The 27,278-nt window shown below is 33.6% G+C and overlaps 1 protein-coding gene across 8 annotated transcripts in view; it reads left to right on the top strand.

The window, feature by feature from the left end:
* The window catches only part of AKAP9 (A-kinase anchoring protein 9), a 196,304-nt gene that overhangs the window by 150,670 nt on the left and 18,356 nt on the right, over positions 1-27,278 (top strand). For 5 of the 8 annotated variants that reach the window (XM_032402194.1, XM_032402189.1, XM_032402190.1 and 2 more), the window contains 16 exons: positions 615-653; positions 2,038-2,270; positions 3,215-3,334; positions 6,185-6,361; positions 7,031-7,135; positions 11,979-12,131; positions 12,489-12,668; positions 13,852-14,925; positions 16,285-16,425; positions 16,905-17,393; positions 17,807-17,870; positions 17,963-18,084; positions 18,658-18,849; positions 19,113-19,301; positions 23,871-24,015; positions 26,662-26,881. In XM_032402194.1, coding sequence (XP_032258085.1) covers positions 615-653; positions 2,038-2,270; positions 3,215-3,334; positions 6,185-6,361; positions 7,031-7,135; positions 11,979-12,131; positions 12,489-12,668; positions 13,852-14,925; positions 16,285-16,425; positions 16,905-17,393; positions 17,807-17,870; positions 17,963-18,084; positions 18,658-18,849; positions 19,113-19,301; positions 23,871-24,015; positions 26,662-26,881 — 3,643 coding nt within the window. The remainder of the gene's footprint in view (positions 1-614; positions 654-2,037; positions 2,271-3,214; positions 3,335-6,184; positions 6,362-7,030; positions 7,136-11,978; positions 12,132-12,488; positions 12,669-13,851; positions 14,926-16,284; positions 16,426-16,904; positions 17,394-17,806; positions 17,871-17,962; positions 18,085-18,657; positions 18,850-19,112; positions 19,302-23,870; positions 24,016-26,661; positions 26,882-27,278) is intronic. The other 3 variants (XM_032402193.1, XM_032402191.1, XM_032402192.1) reach the window with 3 other exon arrangements.

Genomic DNA, 27,278 nt, shown 5'->3' with positions numbered 1-27,278 from the left:
AAAAATGTATACTTGGAATAAATAACTAAGAGCACTGATCCAGCACTCCCAGCAAGCAAAGCAGGTAGGGGGGTGGATTTCGGCCTGCAAGAGAATAGATTTGAAAAGGTCAGTGATTGTTAGAAGCAGGCTGACATCTGGTTTAATCTGTGTAGGAGTTCAAAGAATATACAATTTATAAATAACCTTTAATCTTTTCTTAAATGAGAAATTAGGTGTGATATCTTAGTTTTTTTGGCAGTAAAAAATGCCAGTCATTATAACAGTGGAACTTTAAATCCTTTTGATCATATCCTCTCACTTTTATAAATGTGTAGTTTCAGTGGTTGAATTTTACCAATTTAGAAATATAGCATACATTTTTGTAGTATGGTACGGTTGTTTCTGATGCTCAAATTTGTTTAAAACGAGTTTAGAGTTGGACTTTTTAATGTGCAAAGCATATATATATCATACATGTAAAATATTCAAGAAATACTGAGACATCAAAATGTTATCAATGGTGTCAAGTTTTACTTCTAATTCTTTTGTGTACGTATTATCCTATTTTAGGAAATAGACATGTAAATTATATCTTTGTTCTGTATGTGTGTGTTTTCTTTCTATTCTTATAGGACTAGTAGATGCTGCAGTCGATGCAGCACCTGGAGCAGGTGTGTTTATACAGTTGCATGGCCAGTCTTTGGGTGGTAAACTTACAACTCCAAATATTGGGTGACCCTTGAATTTTCAATCACATACCTCTACTTTTCCAACTAACGTACCTCTAATTTTGCTGCTGTGTTTCATACTTACGGTTTTTCTCTTTAACAAAAAACTTTACTTACAACAAAATACATATTTATATTTGAAATTAACAACAGATTCATAGTGATCATCATCTTATATCTGTTTTTCCACAGAGCTTAAGACCATTTCAATTTTTACAGAAACAAATACATTAAACTCTTGTAGCCTATAACTTTTCAAAATGCTCTTTCTAAACCAGGAAATATAAGATGATGGTAACAATAGGATCACTGAAATTTAGTAAGGAGACTCTGGTTCATTTACTTTTATATTAACGTCTAAATCAGTATTGTTTTAAAAGGAAAAGCTATTTTCTCTAGATTCCTAGTCCTGAGTACAGTGTTGGCAGACTGGTTAGTGTAAAGACTCTCAGGCTGTGTTCCTTTATTTTTTCATTAGAGGATTGTTTTACTTTGCTATTTATACTTAATAATTGTATTATTAATATTAATAATAGCTAACACTTATATAGTGCTTACCATACTCTAGGCACTATTCTTTATGTATATTAACTCATTTGATCCACAATAACTGTTAGAGCTCACTACTGTTACTATCCCCAGTTTACATATATGGAAATTGGAGGACATCGTATTAAGTTTCACATAGGAAATACGCGGCAGAGCTAGGATTTGAATCCACAGTCTCTGCTCTTAAGCACTACACCATACTGCCTCTCATACTTGTCAGTTTTTTCTTGATACATATATGTATGAGCATGCAAGACTAACTCAGGAATATGGATCTAATAAGGAGAAAGACTAACAGGAAATTCTGATTGTAGTTATTTTTTTTCTGTGACTCTTACTTGCCTTGGTTAAAAATTTACAGTATTTGATCTTCATGTGTATTGTGTATGCATATAAAAGTGATTTTATTGGTTTGATTTTTGCCTGAGGTGAGTTATTTCTGTGCTTAAATTTAATTAGACTTTGTTCTTTTCCTTATAATGAAAGTGGATTTATTTTTTTTTTTTGGTCATTTGCTATGGCATTTTCACAAAGTATTGTTTTTAGTGACAAGATGATTCTTTTTGTTAATACAGTGTAAGTTTTTGATACTAGCTTGCTTACTTATATAGGAATATGATATTTTGATATTTTCACAGGAACATTTTCCTTTTTTACATGAGCTTGAAATAAAACTCAGATCTCTTATTTCATGAAGGTAAAATTTGAGCATAGTTATAGGTGATTTCGCTATTATTAATTATGATTTAACTTAGAATATTTTTATATTTGTAAACAGAATTACTACAGGAGACAGAAAAACTAATGAAGGAAAAACTAGAAGTACAGTGCCAAGCTGAAAAAGTGCGTGATGACCTTCAAAAACAAGTGAAAGCTCTAGAAATAGATGTTGAGGAACAAGTCAGTAGGTTTATAGAGCTGGAACAAGAAAAAAATGCTGAGCTTATGGATTTACGACAGCAAAACCAAGCACTGGAAAAGCAATTAGAAAAAATGAGAAAATTTTTAGATGTAAGTATTCTCAACTTGAATATTGATTTTCTCAGTGGAATGCTTACTTGCTGCTACTCTGGGTTGTGACTTTTAAATTATGAAGAGACTCTTGAATTCTAGCATTTTCATCTATATGTGTTTTCTACAATTAACTGAAAAGTACTATTCCAAATAAAAACTCTAATAATTTTTATTGTTCACCTATCACAGCTTTTTAAAGGCGATATAAGCAGATTACAAATAAACCCTACCAGTTAGCCTTTCCAAATTCAGAGTTAAGAAGCTTGTCCAAGTCTTTCCTTTAACCAACTGCCAAAGCAGGGTGAGGATCCTAATAGCTAACTGGCCAACACTATTTCACCCACAAAAGATACACACAGTAACAGTGTGCTTTGGGAAACAGGGGACTGGAACAGTTGTTATGCTGTCGTTACTCTCTTCCAAAATGATATTAAGTCTCTAATTTCACATGGATTTTCTTCTTTGGGGTTTCATTTAAGGCCTGATATTCCCTTCATAGATCAGGGAATCAGATTCTGACACATTTTATAATTTTAGATACGAAACCTAGATTAGGATGAAAGAAATTGATTTACTAAATAATCTGTTCTGCTTATTTTTTTTATTGACTAAATTAACAGTGGAATTCCTCTTTTGTTCCAAAAAAGTAAACTCATTTTTGGGATAATATTTTTATTTCAGTCTATATTTAACATTACTTGAATTTTTTAAAATGTTGTGCTTCAAATAATATTTAAATGCGTAAATTTTAGTCAAAGAGCCCAAATGGGCTAGATACCAAAAGGTGTTATCTTTTTAAACCTTTTGGTTTGGGGTATTCTGTGGTCATCAGTTGTTTGTCTTTAAATAAAGCTATATGTATAACTAAAGGGAAGTAGCAGAAATAATAGCTTCAATATGTATTGTTTCATCTGTTACTATTATTGTTATTTATACTTCAGGAGCAAGCCATTGATAGAGAACATGAGAGAGATGTATTCCAACAGGAAATACAGAAACTAGAACAGCAACTTAAGGTTGTACCTCGATTCCAGCCTATCAATGAACATCAAACTAGAGAGGTAAGAACTTTAGTGATGTTGTCTGCCTTACAATAATTTGTATATTGTGTGTAAAATAAGATATGTATTGTGAAGAACTTAAAGGGAATTCTTTCTGTCATATATAAATCTTCAAAACCAGAAAATCAAATATTGCTTCAGTGTGAAAGTTCTTGAAACTCTAAAAATTGTTTGCATTGAAATTTATCTTCTAGTATTACCCAATTAAATAAACTTCTCTGCTTATTTTTCTATTCCCATTCCCTAGATCAAAAGAATTGTCTGTATTCACTCTTTACTTCCCCATCTTGCATTCTTTTCTCAATCCCCTGCAATGAAGTTCCAACCCCTCTGTCTCAGTGGGATTTTATATCCTCTGTTTCATTGAAATGATTCTTGTGAAGGTTATCAGCCTCATGGCTATGTCCAATAATCATCTCTCTGTCTTCATCATACACAGCCATTCAGAGGCTTTCATTTTAGCCCTCTTCCTTAAACACTTTAGCTTCTGTGACATACCTACTTCATTGGTCTCTTTCTCTAATCTTTGTTTCTAACCCAAATAAATGATGGAGTACCCTAAGACTTAGTCTTGGGCCCCCTTCTTCTTTCCTGTCCATATTCTCTTCCCAGGTAGTTACATGTAAAGGACTGTGCATTTATACCTCCAGCTCTGACATCTCTTTTGAACTCTGGATTTGAATATTCAGATGCTCACTATATCTCCATTTATGTGTCTCAAAATTAACATGTTCAAAAGAGAGCTCTTGATTCGTGACTAGCCCCCACCAGAGAAGGACAAGAATAAAACATGTTCCTTCTTCATTTCAGTAAATATTGTACCATCTTCACCTTCTTCATTGCGAGGACATAGCCTTCATCCTTGATTCCACTCTTTTTCCCAACCCCTACTTCCAACCCATTGGTGAGTCAGGCTGCATTGCATCTTCCATCTTACTGTTCTTTCCGTTTTTATTCATCTCCTTAAATCCTAGCTGTCACTGTTTGGCTGGATAATTTTGGTAGCCTCATTACCACTCTCCCTGCTTCTACTTTTTCATCCTCATCTAGAAACCTAGAACTCTAAAATGAATGCTACATGAATGAGGGAAGACTTATTATATAAATTGCTAATGATGGCTTGTTATGGTTATAAAGAGATCATGCTTGCCATTAGGCCACCCTAGTTTGAATCATGGCTGCATGATTTACCAGGTGTATGACAATGGCTAAGTCACTTTTTTAAAACTTCTAAAATTTGTTTACTCACTTCTAAAATAGAAATTGTAATAGAACCCACTTCATAGGAGTATTAGCCTACTACATAGTGAAGACATAAAATTGTTTTCAGAAATAATAATAAATTTTTTTTTAAAACTTATTTAATTTCTATACAATTTACAAGATTTCATTTCTCTTCAAAGAATTCCAAGAAGCATAAAATGTCTATAAACTCATAGTAAAATGTTATTTACATTCTCATTGAAGTAATGTGATATAGAATAGCCTTATCTACTAGAGCAGTAGAAAAGTTATCAATCCCCACAGAGTTTGTAGTTACTGGTCTTATTCCTAACGTATTTTCAGCTTTTGAAAAATAGATGTGTTTGTTGAAACTCAAAAGAATATTTAAGCTTTAGAACTTCTTGTCATTTCCTATTATTTGGTTTCTTATATTTGAAAACTGACCTGCCTTGTTCATGAAACTTTAAGAAACTAACAAGGATGATTTTCTCCTGGAACAATGTGATCTATTTGTTCTGTCCTTACCTTGCCAAATCTGATTCCCCAGATTCTGATTTTCTCAAGATCAAAACAATCTAACTGTAACATTACTATTTTGCTGCTTTGTTGTCTTCCTTTTTTTTATTTATTTTTTGTTTAATTTTATTTTATTATGTTAGTCACCATACAACACATCATTAGTTTTTGATGTAGTGATCCACGATTTTTCCTTGACTGTACTTCCAAATCTTAGTCCACCCATTACTATCAAAGTTTCTCCTTAGTGGCTTTGTTACTGTCATCCTTGAACATGTAATTATAGGTAAGTTTGCATTTGTTTTAATGTTTTGCAGAATAAGTATCATTTTGGATCATTTCCTTAAAATATCTCATTGAAATAAGCTAGGATTCCTTTTTTTCTTACCATCACACTTCCTTTTTCTCTCCTCACTTGATGAGAATGATTTTCATAAGCTATCTTATTAATGCTTCCTGAATTCTTCCATCACAGAGCCATTCTCTTGAATAGACCCCACATGTCAGAATTACTTAGAGAAACTTTCAGGGTGCACAGATCCCTCTCATCACTTCACATTCTCCTTTCTCTTCTGCGCTGCTGAAACGTATAGGCTGAAAAAGCTTTCTAAGTGACTGTATTAAAGCTCTCCCATCTCTGTGATGTTTAGAACCATTGCATTATTATATGTATCAATTCTAACCATTTTTGGTAAGAAAAATAGAATCCATGAAAGATTTTTTAAGGTTATCTTATCTCACATAAGAGTGTAAGTCAATATTCTGCAAACGTGTCATTTTTATTAGGTTTTAGTGTGGTTGTACCATTAGAGCTTATACTTCAACATGATTCAAAAATGTAATTTTTTTTCTCCTCCTAGCTGGGGAAAGTCTTCATCTTAAGAGAAATAACTTTTTGTAAAGGATTGATGAAAGCAGTATTATTTCTGTTTTGTTGTACTGCTTTGTTTTGTGAACTCAGAAAATGTCACTATAGTTGGAGACGATCATTGCTATCCTTGTCAAAAATAAAATTAGCATCTGAAAATACTTTTTGAAATGAGGATAACTAGGTTATTATTAGCTTGTTGAATTTTTTTAAGTTACAGTTTTTGCTTATTATATTTCCAGGTTGAACAGTTAACAAATCATCTGAAAGAAAAAACAGACAAGTGCAGTGAGCTTTTGCTGTCTAAAGAGCAGCTTCAGAGGGATATCCAAGAACGGAACGAAGAAATTGAGAAATTGGAGTTCAGAGTAAGGGAACTGGAGCAAGCCTTACTCATTAGTGCAGACACTTTTCAAAAGGTGTGGCATTTTCTTTAGGTTAATTTTATCAAGTGTTTTAATGCAAATTACTCTTAGTTACATGAACATCTGTTCCTTTACATAAAAAATTGCTGTTGACTTTTTGTTGATATTATTACAAAATATAAATATACCTTTATGTCTTCAGTGACATCATAACTGTATCTGTTTATTCTTATCTCCAGCTGTTACTTGCATACCTTAGTCTTGAGAAAGGAAGATTAGCTAAACCAGAAGAATTAATGATCCTTTTAACAGTCAGTAAGGTTGTGATTATAAAATAATAGCCAAGTGTGAAAAAGCTGTGGATACCAGGTGAGGCTGATGCTTTATCCCAGACTAAGAAGAAATGAAGTCTATTCCCATTATACTGCAGAAAGCAAGAATGAATCAAAGAAAGAAGAGCAGGATAAAGAAGGTTAGGAAGGGAGCAGTTCAGGGGATAGCCTCCGTTTTATCTGAGGAATGAATTTTAAGAATGTCAAACATTCCTGTTTGAATTTGTATAAAAATGCATTCAAAACGGAGTATAACTTTGATTTTTCACTCATGTAGATTATCAGCTGCTAACTGGAGAAATGAAAGAAATGAAAGTGCTACTTCTCTAATTAAAATGAATTATCAGGAATTAATGTCTGAATTTTTGAAAAAATTCTTATATATTTAAAGGTAGAGGACCAAAAACAGTGTGGAGCTATAGAAGCTAAAGCAGAATTGTCCCTAGAAGTACAGTTGCAGGCTGAGCGAGATGCCATAGACCGAAAGGAAAAAGAGGTAAGGGGTTTATTTCTAATGACAAAATGTGGTTTGAAATATTTTAAATAATCTTAAGTAAGTCACCTTGAGAATATCATTTGTATAGAATGGAGTTTATAGTCTAAACCAAAGTTTAGGTGATTTTCTTAGCTCATTGCTTAAGTTGACCTTGAAGACAATAAAGATTTGAACAAATACGCTGGTATGAGGAAGAGTGTTCCAGGTAGAGGAGACAAATGTAAAGGCCTTGACATAGGAAGAAGTTTTAAAGACAAAAAGAAGGTAAATATGAATTGAGTGAAGAGGAGAGTGGAGAGAGAGTTGTGTTAGGACAAAAGGCAATATCTCTCTTTTTTTCTTACTTTACCATGGGCTTTGAAGTATTGCTACTTTGCTGTAGGGTTTGGTTTTTTTTTTCTTTTTAAAGTTATGTTGCCCTGGGAGGTTACAGTGCTATTTTACAATATACTAAACATGTTCTTAAAACAAAAGATTAACAATGAGGTAATTATATAAAGTTTTTCTGTGTTTTTGTGTTCCCTCCTCAAAAAAAAGAAAATCCACTTCTAATATAGTAATAATTTCCAGTTTTAATTTAAATTAAACTTAATTTAAATCTTGGTCTACTATTTTTCTAAGACATACTGTACTCTGCATTATCTAGCTGTATCAAATCATTTAAAATACTTAAGGTTTTTTAAATTACATTTTTATTTCCATGTAATTTTCTCAGGATATTTAATATATTTTAACAAATATTTATTGAACTTAAAGAGTAAATAAATGTTAATAAGTGCTTTGGAAAATATAAGAATGATTTAGACATCAACTAAAATCCAGCTCAGAAAACTTGTGGCTCAGAAAAAAGCCATCTATATAAATGACAAATAGAAATGATCATCTCCATGAGAAGGTTTATTTTCTCGCTATCATATTATACTGACTAATGTTTATCTAAAAGGTTCTTGATTATTTTGCTTTTTTGGTTTTCCCCAACAGGCAGGGAACACTTGTTTACCTGTAACCACTTTTATGTGTTTTGAAAAGAATTAACATTTAAAGTACCTTACACTAATAGAGAAATTGCTCTCTAAAAAGATAAACTTTCAAAACTGGACCCCAAAACAATGATAGTTGATTATGGATAGTTGATTAATTTTACTAACTTTATATTTTAATTATTTTCTGAATTTAATATAACATTACTGACACCTTAATTTTTTAAAGTAAGTATCCAGTGGCTGTCTACCTTTAACTCAGAATCATAGTTGTTCAGAACTACAAAGAGACTGGTCAGCCAGCTTCTGTCAACCAACTCCCAGTGTTTATAGATAAGATAGAGCCAGACATGTTGAGTGAGTAAAGGGTTAAAATGATAACTCATCCTAGTCTACCTAGTTTTTAATAACAGTGACAACTACTCTGTCAGAACCCACTCATCTGTAACTGAAGACTGAAAGAGAGGAACATAGAATTAAAAGCTATCTTTTAATGAAAATAACTTCTTTTTTTTAATGAAAATAACTTCTTATGCATTCTGTCCTGCACTAGGCAAATGTTTTCAGTTATCTGATGGAGTATAAACATAAGATGTCTATATGTGTCATTATATTTTGAGATACTTTCTAATACTCTGATAGCCTTAATCTGTGCAAAACTTTTTTTAAGTTTATTGTAGGCTGAGAAATGCAGAATGAATAGAAAGAGAAGAAACTTTAAAGATAGGAGTTTTAGGGTGACAAGAGAAGGGGAATAATGTGGGGAGAAATAGAAGGAAGAATTTCTTTAAGAAAAAGATGCCTTGGGGCGCCTGGGTGGCTCAGTCGTTAAGCGTCTGCCTTCGGCTCAGGTCATGATCGTGGGGTCCTGGGATCGAGCCCCGCATCAGGCTCCCTGCTCAGCGGGAAGCCTGCTTCTCCCTCTCCCACTCCCCCTGCTTGTGTTCCTGCTATCGCTATCTCTGTCTCTGTCAAATAAATAAATCTTAAAAAAAAAGAAAAAGATGCCTTCAATAGGTTTTAACTCTATAGAGCTAATGAAATCTAGCTTATAGATGGCAGTAATAAATGGTAGTAGTTACCTTTGTGGAGGTCTGTGCTAGAAAGTGGTATTTTAAAAACCTAATGTCATTAATCCTTGAAGTTTCCCTAAGGATAGGCTCTAGTGTTACCTCCATTTTACAGATGAGTAAACTGAGTCTTAAGAGAGGTTAAATAACTTGTTCATGGTCACACAGTAAGTGGTTGAGCAAGCATTCCTCCTAGATTTCTCTGATTCTGGAGTCCTGTAATGCTGTACTGCCAAAGAATTGGGGAATATCTTGCCTTGTTGGTGAGAAGTATTAAAGACTGTCACTCAGCATTTATTGAGATCTTAACACATGTTGACTACCACTATCCAGTTGTAAAACCAGCAGCAGATTTCAAAGAATCTAATGTCTAACCAAGAAGACATATACACATTTGAAAGAGATAAAAAAGATAAAAGAAAACACAAATAGTTGCAAATTAATATAATCCAGTCTAGATAACATATGGTAGCTAAATTAAACAAGATTAAAACAAAGAGCCACTGTTCTATTTTAAAACTCTAAGAATATTCTTGTGGTTTGGTTGTTGTAGACTCAGTAATAGGACAGCCTGGGACTGAAACTGGAGTCTGGCTGAATAGGAGGAAAGAATCCTACAGTGTCATCTTTGGGAATTGAAGTCTCTGTTGTGATGACTCAAATTCAGCTTCTTATAACAGAAATGTTAGTGCTTTGGGCCAGTGCTTCTCAGACTTTAATGTGCACATGAATCCCCTGGGGATCTTGTTAAAAAGAAGATTCACATTCAGTAGATCCAGCGTGGGGCTTCGGAGTCTGTGCATCTAACGTGTTCCCAGATGATGCCAGTTCTGCTGCTCTACGGACAGCACTTTGAATAGCAAGGCTTTAGGTCACATTGAGAATTTGACCATAAACTCCTGTATCAAGAAAGTAAAAACAAATAAACGAAGAAACAGAACAAACTGGTGGTTGCCAGAGAGGAGGTGGGTTGTGGGGGGAGGGTGAAGAGGATTAAGATGTACCCAAAAAAACAAATAGCATTTGAGGTAGAGCATCAATTTTGAACCTAAATGTCTACATATGTACTGAAGTAATACCTTTCATCAAAAGTAGCTGTGAAAGATAGGAATAGGTATAAATACTACTGTATTAGATAACTTTGAAGAAGATAAAATCACCGCAGTTTTCAGCAAACCAACCTGATAATTATATATGAACAACTACTAAGTGTATTTAAGGTGTGTCTACTAAATTTAATACCAGTGTACAGAAAATAATTTAAGTGTAAGTTTTGGACATTACTTACTGTAAGCAGGATAAATGATAGTTAAAAATGTGAGGCTCCAGGGGTGCTTGGGTGGCTCAGTCGGTTAAGCATCCGGCTCTTGATTTAGGCTCAGGTCATAATCTCAGGGTCACGGGATCGAGCCCCACGTTGTCGGTCTCCTCACTCAGCAGGGATACTGTTGGAGATTCTTTTTCTCCCGCTCCCTCTGCCCTTCCCCGCCACTTGCTTGCTCACTCTCTCTCAAATAAATAAAATCTTACCAAAAAAAAAAAAAAAATGTAAGGCTCCAAAAATAAACTCTTCACCACATACATACTAGCCTTGTGACCTCAGGACAAGGTACTTTGTTCTCAGTGACTCCCTCATCTCCAAAATGGGGATAATCCAAGTAAAGATCTCATAAGGTTGTTACATACAGAGTTTTAAAAAAATAATACATATAAAGCACCTTATGCAATACCTAGCAATAAATTGTCTATAAATAATGGCTACTATTACTAGTATCAGTACTATTTCTGTTAAGGGGCTTTGCCTTGCTAGTGCTAAGACACAATTCTGATTACATGTCTGGGTGTAAGCAGCATATGGTTCCTTTCAAGTTCTAAGGTAATAAATGATTTATAGGCTGCCCTCTGAGCCAGCTGCTACTGAATAATGTTGCTCCTGCATTTTAGGTTGCTTTTAATGCAGCAGTTTTGATCATCAGATAAATACACATTTGGAAATCCATTCACTAAATATTTATTAATAGCTACAAAGCATTGAGCTAAGTGACTATTCCTTAATCAAGCCCAACTTTTAAAGTATAATGATAACTAGCTCTTGAAACTCGGCATTAATTTCAGTCTCTATATAACTATTACAGAGTAATTGCTTTATCATTAACAGCAATCTGTGCTCAGAAAAGAGCTAAATTTCTATTGTTCTACACATAGGTGCTCTCTAATTTTATCCTAAAATGGTATTAATAACTTGCTGTTTAAGTTTCTGTATTTCAGACCTAAGGATCTCACAGTCTTAGTGTCTATCTCTCCTTTCTTCTACTTAAACGAGGCACATACAGCCAAACCTTTCATTAGGTTAAGTATTAGTACGGACTAATTTGAGCTAATCTCACTTGGTAGCCAAAACAACTGACTTAATTTTGCAGCTTTCTTGAACATTTTGATAGCAACTAAATTTAACATGAAATAAGATTTAAAATGTGGACTCTTTCCCTTCCTCCCTTGACTTTTTTCTGCTTTGTCAGAGAATATTTTAGGTAAGAAATGGCCCCTTGAATCCCTTCTCTGAAGGTCTTCTCTTTGCTTTGAGTAGAATGATTTAAGGGTGATCAGTTTGAAAATACCTAGAAACCACACAGTTATACCTGGCTTAGAGAAACCCCTTTATTCTCATGGCTCATATGTCTTAAGTATATATGTTTTATACAGCTAATTTAGTACTTTGCATTCTCTCTTGACAAACATTTGTATAAACAGGTATTTTTTTTCTCTTTCCTTTTGATAATTTTGGTATCAAAGATTACAAACTTAGAAGAACAGTTAGAGCAGTTTAGAGAGGAACTGGAAAATAAGAATGAAGAAGTTCAGCAACTACATATGCAATTAGAAATACAGAAAAAGGAATCTACTACCCGCCTCCAAGAACTTGAACAAGAAAACAAATTATTTAAGGTAATTAATTAAGAAAAACTTTGCCTATAAATAATTCATAATTTTTGTCTTAGTATCAAGCATTTGCTGAGTCTAGCTGCTGAATAATACTTAACAGAGGAACATTAGCTGCAAATGGGTTTGCAAGGAACTTATTTTTAACCCAACATAAACATTTGAATTCATCATGAATGAAAAATTTTTGAGAACTTTTATCAAAATATTTTAAGAATTATTGACTTATAATTACTGTATGATAGCTGATTTTGTTTATTTGTACATTTTGGGCACTTTATCTTTTATAACACTTAATTGAAAGAATATTCAGAAAATTACATGTAATGATCTATCCAACTGGATGGTTATTTTTGTCCCTAGGATGAAATGGAGAAACTGGGATTTGCCATAAAGGAATCTGATGCTGTCTCTACTCAGGACCAACATGGGTTGTTTGGAAAATTTGCTCAAGTAATGCAGGAAAAAGAAATAGAAATTGACCGATTAAATGAGCAAATTACAAAACTTCAGCATCAACTTGAAATTACAACAGATAATAAGGTACACCTGTTTAAAATTATTACATGAAATAAGCTAGAATTTTAAAGGGCAAATGGTTATTTTTCAGCTTCTCTTTGAGTATAAAAACTGAATAAACCTTAATTCTCTTTTACCCATTAATTTTAATTTATTAAGACACATTGGCTTGGGGCGCCTGGGTGGCTCAGTCATTGGGCGTCTGCCTTCGGCTCAGGTCATGATCCCAGGGTCCTGGGATCGAGCCCCACATTGGGCTCCCTGCTCAGCAGGAAGCCTGCTTCTCCCTCTCCCACTCCCCCTGCTTGTGTTCCTGCTCTCACTGTGTCTCTCTCTCTCTGTGAAATAAATAAATAAAATCTTCGAAAAAAAAAAAAAGACATTGGCTTGTGGCACCTGGGTGTCTCAGTCAGTTAAACATCTGCCTTCGGCTCAGGTCATGATCCCAGTGTCCTAGGATCGAGCCCTGCTGCTTCTCCCTCTCCCTGCTCTTGTGTGCTTGTGCGCACTCTCTCTCTGTCTCTCCCTCTCAAATAAATTTTAAAAATCTTAAAAAAAAAAAAAAAGAAGACACATTGGTTTAGCAAGCTATGTATATTTTTTATTCCCTCCTAATATTGTCAAAGATTTTTGGATGTTTTCCAGAGAATCTCTTGTGACTCAGATTTCACCATATCATTCTAACCAAATCTATTAAAAATTCTTCTATTTGATATGAATTGAATAAGATAATACTGTTGTGGACCATTTTTATTTTAATACTTCATCCTTTTCAATTAGAATGTATTGATATTGACTATTTTACTTATGGGAAATCAGCTGCTAATGTGTACATCACTTTGTATTTAACAGAACTTTCTTTTTTTTAATTTTATTATGTTATGTTAATCACCATACATTACCATCATTAGTTTTTGATGTAGTGTTCCATGATTCATTGTTTGTGTGTAACACCCAGTGCTCCATTCAGTACATGCCCTCTTTAATACCCATCACCAGAACTTTCTGAACAAAGTTAGAAGTAAGGTCCTTATTTGATATGATGGGGACTATTGGTCTATATTAAAATTAATCTAACATGTCTGAGAAGTATATTATTTGTGTGTGTGAGATCAACCCTTTTGAGATCCTGCCCTTAAAATAAAAAATAAAATTCCCAAAATGTAAATACATATTTATTATGTCTGTTACTTGTTTTCATTAACAGGTTATTGAAGAAAAAAATGAACTGATAAGGGATCTTGAAACCCAAATAGAATGTTTGATGAGTGATCAAGAACGTGTGAAGAAAAATAGGGAAGAAGAAATTGAACAGCTCAATGAAGTGATTGAAAAACTTCAACAGGAATTGGCAAATATTGAACAGAAGACATCAGTGGATGCTGTTTCTTTCCCAGAAGAAGCAGATAGTTTAAAACATCAGTTGGATATGGTAATAGCTGAAAAACTGGCTTTGGAACAGCAAGTAGAAACCACTAACGAAGAAATGGCTTTTACGAAAAATGTCCTTGAAGAAACCAATTTAAAAATGAACCAGCTAACACAAGAATTATGCAGCTTAAAGAGAGAACGTGAAAATATGGAAAAAATCCAAAGTGTACCAGAGAAAAGCGTTAATACGGACAGAGATGACCTGAGCAAAACCAAACCTGAACTGAAAGTTCACCTTACTGAGAATGCCCTTAAACCCCTAGAAAATCAAACTTACCTCACATCTTTTGAAGAAAACAGCAGAAGTTCCATAAGCAGTTTGGAAACAAAGGTGCTACAACTCGAGGGCACTGTGAGTGCAAAGGACTTGGAACTCACCCAGTGTTACAAACAAATAAAGGACATGCAAGAGCAAGGCCAGTCTGAAACAGAAATGCTTAAACGGAAGATTGTAAACCTACAGAATATACTTGAAGAAAAAGTTGCTGCTGCTCTTGTGAGTCAAGTCCAACTTGAAGCAGTTAAGGAATATGCAAAATTCTGTCAAGATGAACAGGCAGTTTCATCAGAACTTGAAAGAACAAATGTACAGAACTTAAATCCAGTAACAGACAATGAGATGGAACCAGATGTATTAGCATTAACCTTGAGAATATCAGAGTTAGAAAGCCAGGTGGTTGAAATGCAGACTAGTTTGGTTTTAGAAAAAGAGCAGGTAGAAATTGTGGAGAAAAATGCTTTGGAAAAAGAAAAGAAGCTACTAGAACTACAGAAGTTACTGGAGGAGGAGAAAAACCAGGGAGGTAAAGAAAGGAAAAGAAGCCCTGAAGGAGATTTTGAAGTTCTCAAGGTTAGGTTGTTTTTTTTTGTTTTTTTTGTTTTTTTCACTTAAATGCCGTAAGGAATTCTCTTTTTCTTTGTTCCTTAAGCTGATTACTAATTTACTAAATTAAACATGGTGTTGTTTATATCTAGCAATTCATATATAGAGGGTTTTTATAAAAATACTTTTCTGTACAGTCATATTATTATCACTAAAATAATGTGGTCTTTGAATCGTGTTATTTATTTTTTAAGATTTTATTTATTTATTTATTTATTTATTTATTTGAGAGAGAGGGAGAGAAACAGCATGAGAGGGGAGAGGGTCAGGGGAGAAGCAGGCTCCCCGCTGAGCCGGGAGCCCGATGTGGGACTCGATCCCAGGACTCCGGGATCATGACCTGAGCCGAAAGCAGTAGCTTAACCAACAGAGCCACCGAGGCACCCTGAATCGTGTTATTTATTTCACTAGTATACTCATTAAGTAGAGCAATCAGAAGGAAGTTAGAGATGTTAAGTTTAGCAAATGTCCTTTGGAACTTGTATGGGTTTTTTTCCTGTTCTATCTAACATGCGTGTTATTTAAGCATTCCTTTTAAGTAATAGAAAATATCAAAATATATTAGTATTCTACTGAAGTAACATATCAGTGATAAGTCATTAGCTTTTGCAGATTTTATACCTGATAACAGATTCTTTCCTTTCTTAAAAATAATTTGTATTTTACCCTCATAAGTCTACTTATGTAAAGATCTGAAATGGCATTTATTTCTTAGCATAGGGCAGAGATAGAAGGACTTTAATTTTCAAATTCTCCCTTTATATATTTATAATTTTGAGTATTAATGTACAGTCTTACCTGAAAACTAGGCAATTAACTAACATTATCAAGATTCTATAAATATATAATTTGCTTTACAAAGTATGATAATTCTTTCCATTTAATAGGCTTTTTTCTCCTAGCTACCCAGAAGTATAAATTCCTGTAGTCATATTAAAATATTAACATGACTTTCAATGTATTTAAAACTTGTAAGAAATATCTTAGTAAGACTAGGCATTTTTTGAGGAAAGTGATATAAATAAATAACAGTCTTTTCACTAATAATTTATAATATTTATAAATTTATAAATATTTAGGATATATACTAACATGATGTATCTTTCATTCCCAGAAAATCTTTTTTTTTTTACTGTCTCAAGAACATGAAATGATAGTTCCTAAAAAAGTTTTCCTATTTGTTGAAAGAACGTGAATCATTTCTACACCCTTTTATCTGATAAGCAGGCATTCCAGAAAAAGCTTCATAAGAATGTATAAGTGCTTTGAACTTGGCTGTATTTTTTGAAAATAATGTGTTTTTAAATGTTTTCCACTGCCGTTCAGACAAGTACTAAGCCTGTTCATACCAGTGAAGAAAGTGGATTTTTTTGTCAACTTGAGGATCCTAGAGCTGAATCATCAGCTATCAAAGAAGAACTTGCCAATTATAAAGAGAAAGCAGAAAAGCTTCAAGAAGAGCTTTTGGTAAAATAAGTAACATTCCTCCTATTTCACTTATTTATACATATCTTAATTTCATTTCAAAGTATATTCTCTTCTATAAAAACAAACCAAAAAGCTGGAAAAAAAAAAATTTGTGGCTTTGATGAAAAGTTAATATAAATTTCTTTACTAGCATGTTCTTGCTTAGTTTTCCTTGAATCTTTTATAGAAAGATGCTTTTAGTCTCTAGTCTGTTAATGAACGAGGAGAAAGACATGTTAAAGAGAACTCTATATCCCATGAATACCAAAAGAGGCTGATAAAATAATTTCACTTCTATGGTAATCTGTGACTATACATATATACAAATATATATGGAATCTATGAGTGTTTCTGAAATATATTTCCTATTATTCTGAGGAAAATGAACATATTAGCATGCATATTCTCTCCTCTCTACCCTAAATTCTATATTTAATATTTTAATTGAATGTTCTCCTGTTCTCTTCATTATGTTCTAGGTAAAAGAAACAAATATGGCATCTCTCCAGAAAGATTTAAGCCAAGTTAGGAATCAGCTCACGGAAGCAAAAGAGAAATTATCCTCCTTCTTAGAAAAAGAAGATAAGACTGAGGTACAGGAAAACAGAAAAGTGTGCATATTAGAGCCACTTCCCACTAAAGTGGGTAAAAGTCTGGCATCCCAGACAGAGGGGACTCTCAAGGTCAATAGCAGCAGTCAGACTCCACAAGTTTTTGTTAGAAATGCAGGAATCCAAATTGATTTACAGAGTGAGTGTTCCTCAGAAGAAGTCACTGAAATAATCAGTCAGTTTACTGAAAAAATTGAGCAGATGCAAGAACTACATGCTGCTGAAATTTTGGATATGGAATCCAGACATATTTCAGAAACTGAAACTTTAAAGAGGGAGCATTATGTTGCTGTTCAGTTACTGACGGAGGAATGTGGTACCTTGAAGGCAGTGATACAGTGTCTGAGATCTAAAGAGGTACTTGGTTTTCATAATATGTGTTTTTTCAGTGTTGTGTTTTCCCCCCCAAATTCTTTGTTTTTAACAGAAAAAGAAATTTGGGTAGTCTCTTCCTTATGATAAAATTGCAGTTTTAAATCTTTCCATTGTGTAGTCAGATAATGACTTTCCACAAAGTTCCTCTGCAGATTTGGAACACTATATTATTCCTTAACTCATGAATGTCTTTTTATGGTAATATCCATTAGGAAAAAAATTGAAGACTTTTAAACCATGGATAGTTCATTTATTGTAAAACGTGTGGCAGATTTAATTGAGTTTCTCATTTGTTTTTTGACAGAATTATAAAAGAACAAAACTATTCATTGGGCCCTATTTTTATTTTTATTAAGGCAAAAAATGTTATGTATTCTTTTGTTTTCTCTAATTAGGGATCCTCAGTTCCTGAATTAACACATTCTGATGCTTACCAAACTAGAGAAATATGTTCCAGTGGTAAGTTATATAAATTTCTGACCTTTTTGTAGTACTTACTTAAAAAATATTTGTTTCTTTTTAGTAGTCAGTGGTGGTTTTCTTTATTTTAGATTCTGGATCAGACTGGGGTCAAGGAATTTATCTTACACAAAGTCAGGGGTTTGACGCAGCATCAGAAGACCGAGGAGATGAAGGGGAAGGTTCAACAGATTCATTTCCAAAGAAAATAAAGGTACTGAAAGACAAAATATCTTTTAGTGAAACTTAGCCAATGTGGTTTCTATATTGAACACAGCAGTTTATTAGAACTTACATAGTAAGATTCTCTCTGAGGAGAATCTTACATAGCAAGAAGGAATCTTGGGGATGTGTTTAGTGTTATTCCTGTATTTTGCAGATAATAAAGTACAATATATTTAATAATTTTTTGTCTAAAGATTTTTAAAAATAGTTTTTATTCCTGGTATTTTTGAGTGCTAAAATTATTAAAGCAATCTCAAGAACTAGAATTTATCTCTTATTTTTTTGGCCAAATTCGTGGTTAATCATTAAATCCAAGAAGAGCCCATCAGATAAATAGAAGGAACTTATAGGTGAGAGCTACACAGAGTCATAGACTGTCTTCTGGATTGGCTTACCCCTCCATAAGAAGGCAGCCAGTAATGGTAGCCTGGTGTTTTCTTCTTGCAGTGGCTCTTCTACGTCAATCTAGCTAGATATAGCTACCTTACTTAAAATTTGTTTCTTTGTATGTCTGTCTTTGAAGAAGTTGTCAGAATTCTGGCCTTTGGGTTTTCATTTCTAGGGATTACTGAGAGCTGTCCATAATGAAGGCATGCAGGTGCTTTCCCTCACTGAGTCTCCCTATAGTGATGGAGAGGACCATTCTGTTCAGCAAGTGTCAGAATCTTGGCTAGAAGAAAGAAGAGCTTATCTCAGTACAATCTCATCTCTTAAGGATTTAATTACCAAAATGCAAGTGCAAAGAGATGCTGAGGTACTCAATATTGTGCATCTTAATAGTTTTATGTAATTTTTATTAATAGTAAGGCACTTTACAGATTCAGTTGTCTTTTATGATGTAATTACACATGAATTACTACGTATCATTTAAATGCAACAAGCCACACACTTGAAAGCAAATCCATACTTTACTTTTGGGTTCTACTTTTATTTTGGTTGGTAGATAAATACCATTTTTAGAATTTTTTAAAACATGCTTATTTGAAAACTAACTTTTGTTTTTTTATACTCTGCTAGGTTTATGATGGTTCCCAGTCTCACGAGAGCCCCCCAGACTGGCGAGGTGAACTCCTGCTTGCTCTTCAGCAAGTTTTCTTAAAGGAGCGCAGTGTTTTACTAGCTGCATTTCAGACTGAGCTGACAGCTCTAGGTACTAGAGATGCAGTTGGATTATTAAACTGTTTGGAACAGAGAATACAAGAACAGGTATCAAAATAAAACTTTGAAACAAAGAATGCTTTTCAATAGTAATAAGCAAGTGAGTTATTGATTACTTTTGGAGAAGGTCTGAAAGTTAAAATTTTAACAGGAGCCACTAAGAATATTAGAAGAAAATTATTACCTTAAATGTTTTATCTTATGTTAGAAAATAAGCAGGACTGAAAATTAAGGAGCTATTCATCCAACTTAGGAAGTTAGAAAAGAGAAACAGAGTAAGCCCAAAGAAAGTAGAAGTAAGCTATGGTCAGTTCTTGTTGTCTGCCGTAGTTAGATTCTATGAAGTTGCTGTGGATGCTGAGCCATTGCTACTAGGGCAAATACACGGGTAGGTTCCTGTGAACCCCTGGTTATGACATTTGTCAACCAATCAATACATAATTCTGTTTTGTATGGGTTTGTTTAAAGATACCTTTTTTACTAGGTATTTCTGATTCATTAACGTTGAACTCATGGCCAAGAGCACTATGTAACTCACACCTAAATGAAATTTATCACATATGGTCTCTGCATAAAATACAGCCTTCTTGTGATGAGTAACACTAGGTAGTTCTTCATCTCTGTGCTTAGGGACCATTCTAAACAGCAAAGTCACCAATAAAGAGCATAAAAGTGCAAAAAAACACAGCACTGAATAGATGGCAAAAAGGAGACCATTTGTAGTATAAGAGATGAAAGAAAACAGCAGAACGGCACCTAGTTCCACTTCAGCTGCTACACTCAGCTGGCAGCTTAAGTATTTTGCCCCTCTTGGCATGTTTACAAATGACTGTCAGAGCACCTCAAGTGTTGATTTGGGGTTACAGATAAATTTTAGTGAATAGGCAGATTTGTAGATACGCAATCCACAATTAATGAACTTCAACTGTAATAAAGAAAAATGAAGTTAGTGAAATGTGGTATGTTGGTACAACAGAGAAGATAAAAACGTAAGAGTTTCTTCTTTGAAAGGATAATAAGAAACTTTTCTGGAGAATCGGTTAAGGAAAAAGGTAAAGCACATTTTTATAAAAGTTAGGAATGAAAATGGGATCATAACAGATATAAAATAATAGAATATTATGAATAATTTTATACAAATTCAAAAACTTGGGTGAAATGGACAGATTTCTAGAAAAATAATCACTTCTCCAAATTCATTCGGGAAGAAATAGAAAACCTGAAAAGTCCTATAACTAGTAAAAAAAAAAAAAAAGAAAAAGAAAAAAATCAAATTCATAGTTAAAAGACTACTAACAACACTTAGTGCCCAGATCTTCATTTTTAACTACATTCTCCATTAAAGGGAGCTAGGACTCCTTAGAGAAATGGTTGATTCCTGGGCTGGAGCAGAGGGACATACAAGATGAACCTGGAATATCTTGTTTTGCTGACAAAGACTTGCTCAGAGAATGAAAGGGAGATGTCAAAAGATCACAGAAGCCAACTTGAAGGAGTTCCCAGCATCCACATTTAGGACAATTGGAACATCATACTAAATAATGGTAGTGACAGATTATAAACCAAAGAGTAAAATAAGAACTCATGAATTCATACTAATATAAATAAATGCATAAAAATTCTTTCTTACACTAGAATGCCAGAGAGTAGATAGAAGAAATGATGAAGCTAGATCACCCTTTATTAAGCATTATAGTAATAACTCAAGCAATAACTACATAGTGGAAAACCTTACAGATACCACCTTAGTCAAGTGATCAGAATTAATATCACCAGTAATAGAACAAACTAGATATCATGTACTTCCTGATATGAAGTACATTACCTCACTTTTGTGCATAACTAAAATCTACTCACAAGCATATATTAGACCAAAACAAATTGAGGCCACTATGTATCTATCAGAATGGCCAAAATAAAAATTAGGGAAATACCAAGTGCTGGTGAGGATGCAGAGAAATTGCATCTCATACATTGCTGATATGAATGTAAAATGGGAGAGTCACTCTGGAAAATGAACTGGTATTTTCTTATAAAGTTAAATATACACTTACCATATGACCTAGTAGTCACACTCTCATAGATATTTATCAGAAATGAAAACTTAGGTCTCCGTAAAAATCTGTACAAGAATATACATAGAAGTTTTATTTGTAATACTCCAAAACTGGAAACAACCCAATGTCTTTTGACAAGTAAATGGATGAACAAATTAAAGTACATCCATACAATGAAATACTACTTAGCAGTTAAAAAGGAACGGACTGTTGATACCCTAAACTTCTTATATGTTATATAACATTTGAAATAACAAAATATAGTGATAGTGAACAGATCAGTGGTTATCAGGGGTTATGGCTGGGGAAAGGATGTGACTACAAAGGAGTTTCTTTGTGTTGATGAAACAGTTCTGTATCCTGATTATGGTCATGGTGACTCAGACCTACACATGTGATAAAATTTCATAGTACTATACACCAGGAAAATGAATGAATGTGTGTAAAAACTAATGAAATTTCAGTAAGCCTTGTGATTTAAATAGAATCGTACCAATGTCTAAACCTAGTTTTGATAATGTACTATAGTTATGTAAGATGTGATCATCAGAGAATACTGGCTGAAGGGCAAATGGGAACTAAATAAGTTTTGTACATAAAATAATAGTATCGTAGTAGATTAATTTCTACTTTTGATAATTGTACTGTGGTTTGTAAGGGAATGTTCTTGTTTTTAGGAAATATACACTACAGTTTTTAGGGGTAAAGGAGCATCTGTCTACCACTTATCTTCACACATTTTGGAAAAGAAAAATAATGATGTATATGTGTAGATACATACACACGGAGATAGAGAGTGGTAAAGCAAATGTAGTTAACATTTAGAGAATTTGAATGAATGAAATATGGGGATTCCTTGCACAAATTTTGGAGCTTTTCTATAGGTGAAATTATGTCAAAATATGAAATAAAAAAGTTTAAAAAAAATTTACCCACAAGAATTACCCTAAGTTCAAATGGTTTTACAGGTGACGTCTAGCATACATTCAAGGAATCACTAATTCCAGTCTTAAACATATGCTTCCCATTGTTGGATGACTGGGGGAATGCCTTGTGGTTTTTTAAGAAGCTAATATAACCCTGTTATCAAAGTCAGACAAAGATAATGCAAGAAAGAAAACTTACGGGCCTGTTTTATTCATGAACATAGATGCAGAATTCCTAAACAAAATATTAAACCAAATCCATGTATATTTTTTAGAGACACAGTCACCTTACACTTATCCAGGAATGCAAAGGTAGCATACCATTAAAAATAAGTTGTGACTCGTTATTTTAACGAAGGGAAAATAAAACAAAGAAAAGCCTATTATCAGATGACTTCACTGGTGAATTCTACCAGATGTTTAAAAAATTAATACCAGTCCTTCACAAACTCTTTTAAAATTAAGAGAAGGGAACACTTCCCAACCCATTCTGTAAGGCCAATATTGCCCTGATTCTTTCTTTTTAAATATTTATTTATTTGAGAGAGAGAAAGCACGTGTGAGCAGAGGGAGAGGAAGGGGGAGAATCTCAAGCAGACTCCATGCTAAGCTTGGAGCCTGACAAGTGGCTCAATCTCACAAACCTGCGATCATGACCTGAACCGAAATCAAGAGTCAGACACTTAACCGACTGAGCCACCCAGGCCTCATTATTGCTGATTCTTAAACCACACAAAGACAGCATAAGGAAAGGAAACTACTGACCAAATATCCAATGAGAATAAAACAACCACTGGAAAAATGAACAAATGATAAAAATAGGTGCACAAAAAAAGTATCCGATAAATATATGAAAAGATAAATGTACTGTATACTTCATACTATGAAATACTATATAACATTGAAAATGATTGTGAATTAGAGCTGTATGTGTCAACCCAGATGGTTCACCAACATGAAATTCACTTAAATTCATTAAATGAGGGCGCCTGAGTAGCTCAGATGGTTGGGCGTCTGCCTTCGGCTCATGTCATGATCCCAGGGTCCGGGGATCAAGTGCCGCTTCGGGCTCCCTGCTTAGCAGGGAGCCTGCTTCTCCCTCTGCCTCTCTCTCTCTGTCTCTTATGAATAAATAAATAAAATCTTTAAAAAAAAATTAATTAAATGAAAAAGGCAAATTACACAAAGGTGAATACACCGTATGATGCCATTTATATAAAGTTTTAAAACATGCAAAACAGTACTGTATTTGCTTAGGATACATGTGTGTATATGACATAATATACAGAGCACATGAAAATAACACCAAACTTAGAAGTTGAGTGTTGAGTATTTCTCAAGCAGGTGGTGCAGAGGAGATGTTCAGGGAGTTGTATAGAGCTGATAGGTGCTATTTCTTAAGCTCTGTACATGAGTGTTTATTATAGTCTTGTTTTGTTGTATGTGTGAAAATTTTCAAAGTAAATATGAAGATTAATAATTAAAAAGTAAATCCTAATGAACAGGAAGAGAAAATTAACATCTTTCCAAAATTTCAGCATGTATGTTCCATTTTTTTTTTCAGACTTCCTGGTTGTTAATATTACTGTCTTTACAACTCTCTTCACTTGATTTTTTGCTTTGCATTATTACAGAGTATTGAATATCAAGCAGCTATGGAATGCCTCCAGAAAGCAGACAGAAGGAGTTTGTTATCTGAAATTCAAGCCCTGCATGCTCAAATGAATGGTAGGAAAATGGCTCTGAAAAGAGAACAAGAAAATGATCAACCAGGCCAAGGTATGCTGTACGTCAGGCTCACATGGTGGCAGCAAATAGGTTGCAATATTTCACTCTGTTTCCCTTCTTTGTATTATTATTCATTTAAAACACATTTTCTTTTAGTCACGTTTTCTTCTCATTCTCCTATAGTGGAAATAATCTACATTAATGACTCAGAATTAAAGGATTGTCCAGTTGGTTTTTAAACATATATTTAATTTAAAATGAACAGTATTGCTTTGATCAGGCTCTTTAAAACAAGCCCATTAAGTTCATTATCTTTTTTTGTTTTGAAGTTCTTTGTGAGGATAACCACCTAAAAGAAAAAGAAATCCACAATGAAAGTAACTATTTCTTTTTTAATCCTTTTCTTATTGTAAACTATAATATACATAGAGAAAAGTGCAAAATGCAAAAATATACAGTATAACAAATCTTTAAGTGAATATTTATGGAAACTTTACACATGTCAAGTACCTCAGAAGCTCCTCCCAAACACACTACACTGTGGTGACCTGGAGGTAACCATTATCCTGATTCTTTAGTTTGACTACCTATTTGTGTATTCCTAAACCATGTAAGTTTGAAGTTTACCTGCTTTTGAACTTTGTTATTCTGTATATATTTGTATCTTGCTTCTTTTACCTCTCCATAATATTTTTTTAAGTTACTGCATTTATCTCCAGTTCATTTGCTTTTGTTACTGTATAGAATTCCCACAATTTATATATCCATTCTGTGGTTGAATATTTTGGGTTATTTCTATTTTTTAGCTATTACAACCAGTGCTGTTCTGCACATTGTTATACTATGTTATACTATGTTGCTGCTGCATACATACATGAGTTTTCTGGGTATATATACCCCCAGGGGTGGAATTGCTGAGTCATAGAATACATCATTTCACATTTATTTTATAATCCAGAGTGGTCCTATCAATTCGTATGCTTACTAGCAGAGTATGAGAGTCCCCGTTGCTTCACTTACTTGTCGATAGTTGACATTGTCAGACCTTTGTTGCCAATCTGGTGGATATGCAGTAGATTGTTATTGTGGTTTTAATTGTGTAATTTTAATGTAATTTCTCTAATTACTGAAGTGGTTTGATTCTTTGTCATATGATTATTGGCTAGCTGGATTTTTGCCTTTGTGGTATGCTCATTCTTGTATTTTCCCCACTTTTTGGTAGGGATGTCTGTTATAATAAATTGAGTTGCAGATGGAAATCAGTAGGGATTAAAGTACAGTCTAATTTTCATCACATCTAGTGAAGAGACATTTTGGTCTTCAGTTTTGTTTGATATAATGGTAGAAACACCTATGCTTTTACAAATTTTGGGAAAGTTACACCATAGTCTCACATTTGTCATTGAACAACTAAAAAATTTAAATATTTTAAAATATCTCAGAGAAAAGAGGTGTAATTAGATCACAAGTATATCTTATATTTAGATGTAAGATTAACTGAAGATTATTTTTAGAGAATTGATTAGTATTATTTTACTTTGTTATTAAGTTAAATAGAACCCCACTGAAAATATATAGATACATATTTATATTTTTCGATCCTTAGCTTCTTCTAAGAAATAGTTTTAAAAGCTTAAACTAACTTGGGCGCCTGGGTAGTGCAGTGGTTGTGCATCCAACTCTTGGTTTCGTCTCAGGTCATGATCTCAGGGTCCTGAGATAGAGTCCACGCTCAGCACAATCTGCTTGGGATTCTCTCTCCTTCTCCCTCTGCCCCTCATGCTTGTGCTCTCTAAAATAAATAAATCTTAAAAAAAAAAAAAGCTTAAACTGACATGATTGTCTTCTAAAGCCAAAATTATTCCTTTTTCCTAACATCAGTGAATTGTAATATAAAGTGATGAACTTTGATAAAATTTTTTAAGTTGAAAACACATTCAAGGTAGAATGGAGAAACAAAAGAATAGAGTAAAAATTACCCCCTTGGAATCTCCTGAATCCTAAAATAACAGCTGTTATTATCTGCAGACCTTTATTAATATGCCATATGTATACAAGTTTATATTTTTTGCAAAAGCAGGCTCCTGATGCATATTTCATAACATTTTTTTCATTTATTATACTTAAGGATTTAAATATTTTCATTTGTTTTCATTGTAACAGACCTATAGCAGGGGTTTGGTTTGTGTTTAAAGAACAAACCACGATCAAAGCTTCTAGGACAGTAAAGTTCCTAGGGACTGTCTGCGAAGGAATGCTAAACAAAACCAGCAAGCCGTGCTCACCACTGTAGTCATGGTTACATGCCAGACTCCTGCAAGTGCTTTGTGTGGCTGTCAAAAACCTTTGGCATTTTTTAGCGGGAGCTCTTGAAATTCTGCTTGAGCAAATACACACTTCTATATATAGTATTTGTGAACACCTGAAGTTTCTTTTAGTTCATGTCTTGCATTGATTATTCTGTTAAACTGTTATCATCCTTATGTATTTATAGTTCTGAAATCTTGACCATTAGCACTATGAGGAAAGTGTTCATGATACGTATTTATATAAATTGCCAACTTTGGGACTGTGATCTCTTCACATTTGCTTTGTAGTAATGTCCTAAATTAAAAATCAGTTCTCATCAATAAAATATTTATAAACCAAATATGAGTTGCAAGATCATAATTTAAGTATTAATAATTTTCCATTTAGAACTCTTGGAGTATAATATGCAGCAGAAGCAGTCTCAGATGCTGGAGATGCAAGTGGAGCTCAGCAGTGTGAAGGACAGAGCAGCAGAACTGCAGGAACAACTGAGTTCTGAGAAAATGGTGGTTGCTGAACTGAAGAGTGAACTTGCACAAACTAAATTGGAACTAGAAACAACACTCAAGGCACAACATAAGCACCTAAAGGAATTAGAGACCTTCAGGTATGTCAGGCTTCCTTATTATAAACCTATTTGGGTGAAGGAAGTGAAGGAATTTTGTCACAGACATTGTGCAGATCTTATAACAGCATGACATTATACATAATGTGTAAATAACTTGAAACTTTGTTATTTATAGGAAAAACTACAGTGGAAAGGAAAAACTCCAAATTTTTCCAAATGATAAATTCATGATTAGGTATTGGCATATTCTCTACTGTGGGTTCAGTTCTACTGGAGACTTACTGTTGTATGAGATACATAATTTTGACTTCTATTTTACCACCAAGTAATTTGAAGTGATATTTATGATCTCAATAGAATTTGTGGTTCATCTACCTAAAATATACAAAATGTTTTAAAATACAATGCTTGTGAAAAGGATAAATTGTTGGTATAA

This window comes from Phoca vitulina, unplaced genomic scaffold, assembly GCF_004348235.1.
Source record: "Phoca vitulina isolate PV1807 unplaced genomic scaffold, GSC_HSeal_1.0 scaffold4, whole genome shotgun sequence".
NCBI lineage: Eukaryota > Metazoa > Chordata > Mammalia > Carnivora > Phocidae > Phoca > Phoca vitulina.
The sequence above is the reverse complement of the archived record's forward strand: the minus strand, read 5'-3'. Positions and strand labels throughout refer to the sequence as shown.